Raw genomic sequence first — 4,334 nt, forward strand, 5'->3', positions numbered from 1 at the left:
CCAAGAACCTTAATTCTTCATCTTTTTTATTTTCCCCTTTCATAGCAAACTCTGACACTGAGAAATCACCTTCTCCCTCACCAAAAAACAATGATCCATCCAAAAACAACTCTGATAACAATGTTCATTCATGTCAAACGAACATGCTTGATCCATTCTACTTGCACCCTAGTGACAACCCACGAATCTCCATCGTCACACCTTCTTTAAACAACAAAAACTTCCATTCTTGGTCTCGTTCAATCGAATTGGTCATTCGCTCCAAGAAAATTTTTGTTTTTTTTTGACGGAACCCTAATTCACCCTAATTCCTCTAATCGATCCACTTTAGCCTGGGATCATTGTAATACCATGGTGATGGCATGGATTACCTACTTAATAGAACCTGAGATTGCTAAAAGTGTGTTGTGGATGGAAACCACGCATGAAGTCTGGCAAGATCTACATGATCGATATCATCAAGGTGATATCTTTAGGATTTATGGCCTTCAAGAACAAATTTTTAGCCTCAAACAAGGTGATTCGACTATTACTCAATACTTTACCTCTTTGAAACAACTCTGGCAAGAACTCGAAAATTTCCGTCTAATCCCAACTTGTGTTTGCCCTATCAAATGTTCTTGCACCCTTATTCAGTCTATCAAATATTACCGTGACACCGATTATGTTATATGCTTCTTGAAATGGTTGAATGAACAATACGCCACCGTTCATTCTAATATCATGTTAATCCAACATCTTCCACCTATCAACAAAGTTTTTTCCTTCCTCATTCAACAAGAGCGCCAATTCACATCTCCAGCTGGTGAAGACAAATTCATTGCTCAAGTTTCCAAGCCTTACAACAAATCAAAATCTTGGGAATCTTACAACAAATCCATTTCCACTGGTCGTGGACGTGACATCAAAATCTGCAGTTACTGCCAAAAACCTGGTCACACAATTGAAGTTTGTTTTAAAAAACATGGCTTACCTCCTTACCTCAAAAAGGCCAACTCACCTCAATCTACAACCATTAATGATTTTGGAATGGACAACATTTCTCAACAACATGAAGCTCCTTCTGAGGGTACTACAATTGGATTCAAAATTAAACAACAACAAGCACTCCTAGCCTTGTTAAATAATTCTGCTTCAGCAAACGCTCCAATTGGTCATCACCTCAACACATCATATGTGTACCCTTCAAGTACCATCAATCTAACTCCCACTTCCAATAGTATAGATCATCAATGGATTTTAGATATTTTGGCCACTTATCATGTGTGCCACTCGGCTCATATGTTCACCCACTTAATATGCATCAAGCCTATTCTTGTTAAACTTCTGAATGGGAATATTATCCAAACAAATCAAGCTTGCACTATCTACTTTACTGATAATTTCTACTTGACAAATGTTTTGTATATTCCTAGTTTATGCACTAATTTTATTTATGTTCCTAGGATGACCAATAATATTCAATGTCATGTTATTTTTAACGCACACCAATGCTTCATACAGGGGACCCCTACCCTGAAGAAGATTTGTGCAACTGAGCTTCAATATGGTCTTTATGTGTTGGCGTATCCTACCTTACAACACACTTTTAACCATGTTTTTCATGTTAACTCCACTATCACTAATAAATGTAACTTGTGGCACCAACGTTTGAGCCATCCTTCTAATGACAATATGCATCACATAAATAAAAAATTTCTTATGACTCTTGTCTTCAAATCCCCCACCCATACAATATTTGTTTGTATGCTAAACAAAAGAGGCTTCCTTTTCCTGACCGCATTACTTTTACCGAACATTGCTTTGAACTTGTTCATATGGATATTTTGGTCCTTTTTTCTACACCTTCTATGTTTGGCCATCGACATTTTTTTACTGTTATAGATGATTAAATTCGCTTTTGTTGGATTTTCTTGATGAAAAAAAATCTGAAATGTCTACGTTAATCAAATATTTTATTACTTATGTAAAAACTCAATTTAACACTTGTGTCAAAACACTTAGATCTGATAATGGACCCGAGTTTACACTTAAAACCTTTTATCTCACTCAAGGTATCATTCATCAAACTTCGTGTGTTGACACACCCCAACAAATGGCATATTAGATCTTATGCATGTTCTCCTATTCCAATCACATTTTCCAAAAAAAAATTGGGCTCATGCCTTATCACATGATGTTTTCCTCATAAATCGAATGCCTTCCAAATTTTTACATTACAAAACTCCTTACACTTTATTTTTTAATATTGTTAATGATTACAATGCTATAAGAACTTTTGGGTGCCTTTCCCATACTACTAGCTCGAAAAGGTAGAGAATCAAACTTGATAATAGGTCTCGTAAGCGTATCTACCTTGGCAATAAACATGGTGTCAAAGGACATGTTCTATTTGAAATTCACTCAAAACAACTATTCATATACCGAGACACCATTATCTTTGAACACACCTTCCCATATCACCAATATACACCACATACGTCCAACATTACCCATCCTACTTTAGCTTCCAATCCTAATTATTTCCTTGACCAATTTGAAGACCCAACCACCCTTCATCTTCCTCATTAACCCGATACAATATCTTACACACACAAATCACCTACCCATTCCACAAATCCTTCTCCCAGCACACCTCTTACACCCTTAACCATAAACACTCCTTATACTAGACCCACTAGCACTCTAGCCCCTGACCCCATCATAAACTTTTTACTCTTAAATTATCCTCTAACATTGAACCAACATCTTATGCCACAACTATTCTTGATCCTAATTGGCAAGGAGGCGTTAATAATGAGCTAAAATCCCTCATAAATAACAACACTTGGGATCTCACTCCCCTTCCCCCTAATAAACATCTTATAGGCTACAAGTGGATATTCAAATTAAAATCACATGCCAATAGTACCATGGATGGTATAAAGTCAGACTCATAGCCATAGGATTCAATCAAACCGAGGGTCTTAACTATCACGACACTTTTAGTCCAGTTATAAAAATGACAACCATTAGACTTCTGCTTTCAATTACCTTTACTTAAAACTGGTATTTACAATAACTTGACATTAACACTGTACTTTTACATGGTGACTTGGAAGAAGAAGATTACATGAAAATCCCCCTGGACTAAACGTTCCTAATAAAAACCTTATTTGCAAGCTTAAGAGATCTCTTTACGGTCTCAAACACGCTATTCGTCAATGGAATCATAAGTTAATATCCACACTCATCTCTTTAGGTTTTTCCCATCATAAAGCTAATTATTCTTTATTCACTAAGAAAATTGAACGCGGTTTTACATCTAATCTTGTATATGTTGATGATTTGGTGCTTGCAAGTAACAATATCCTTGAAATCAATCACATTAAACAAGTCTTGAACACTGGTTACAACATTAAATATCTATGCAATTTAAAATATTTTTTAGGTTTTAAAGTTGCAAGGTCTACTCAGGGAATCTCACTTTGTCAACACAAATACAGTCTAAGTCTCCTCCAAGGAATGGGTCTGCTTGCTGCCAAGCTAGCTTCGATATCGATGGACCTTAGCCATAACTTGCACAATGAAGATTCCACTCATATTTAAGACCCTACTCAATACCTAAGCCTCATTGGTAAGCTAATTTACCTAACCCACTTCCGTCTTGATTTTTTGTTTGTTTGCAGACTAAGTCAACACCTGGCAGCCCTAACAGAAGTTCATCTACATGTTGCTTTTTGGATCCTTCGATATATCAAAAAGTCCCTAGCTCTTGGCTTCTACTTTAGAAGCAAAACAGACTAAACCCTCACAAGCTTTTCCGACTCTGACAGGGGTTCATGTCCTATAACACGCCACTCTACTACAAGATTTTGTTTTTTCCTAAGAACATCTTTAATTTCTTGGAAATGCAAAAAGCAGCACACCATGTCTCGTTCTTCGTCTAAAACGGAATACCACGCTTTGGCAAACACAACTTGTGAAGCCATCTAGTTATAATATTTAGTGTCTGATTTCCACATTCCCACTCGTAAGCCTTAGGACTTTGAGATATCATAGGCCAAATGAGATGAATGCATAAAGAATGGGAATGAGATGAAGAGGGAGGGGAATGGATCAAAACTCAAATTGGTCAAATGAGGACTTTTACCAAATTAATATCATCCATTCATTTTGGGAGATGGAATGTACATTCCATCAATCCCCTAAATCTAATGATATTAACTTGACAAAGTCAAATCAACCTTGACCAAGGCCCAACAACAAGAGTCAAACTCAAATAAGTCATCATAATTGGTCAACACAATTAATTGGCATTTATTCAAATTAAAAAGACTAAAATAATACATTTA

General features: G+C 36.3%; 1 protein-coding gene across 1 annotated transcript; it reads left to right on the forward strand.

The window, feature by feature from the left end:
- Positions 1-351: 351 nt before the first annotated feature.
- LOC127129915 (uncharacterized) lies at positions 352-3,588 on the forward strand. The gene is made up of 3 exons (XM_051059019.1): positions 352-1,189; positions 3,242-3,340; positions 3,431-3,588. Exons 1-3 carry the CDS (start codon positions 352-354, stop codon positions 3,586-3,588), a joined length of 1,095 nt encoding a protein of 364 aa, XP_050914976.1.
- The last annotated feature ends 746 nt before the right edge of the window (positions 3,589-4,334 follow it).

Source organism: Lathyrus oleraceus, chromosome 3 (genome assembly GCF_024323335.1).
Source record: "Lathyrus oleraceus cultivar Zhongwan6 chromosome 3, CAAS_Psat_ZW6_1.0, whole genome shotgun sequence".
Classification (NCBI taxonomy): Eukaryota; Viridiplantae; Streptophyta; class Magnoliopsida; order Fabales; family Fabaceae; genus Lathyrus; species Lathyrus oleraceus.

Bases quoted from the DNA above. Each gene is read 5' to 3' on its own strand.
- LOC127129915 (XM_051059019.1), top strand. From the start codon at position 352: ATGGTGATGGCATGGATTACCTACTTAATAGAACCTGAGATTGCTAAA. The intron at 1,190-3,241 runs GTACCATCAATC...TCATCTCTTTAG, and splicing joins ATCATATGTGTACCCTTCAA to GTTTTTCCCATCATAAAGCT. The intron at 3,341-3,430 runs GTAACAATATCC...AATATTTTTTAG, and splicing joins TGATGATTTGGTGCTTGCAA to GTTTTAAAGTTGCAAGGTCT.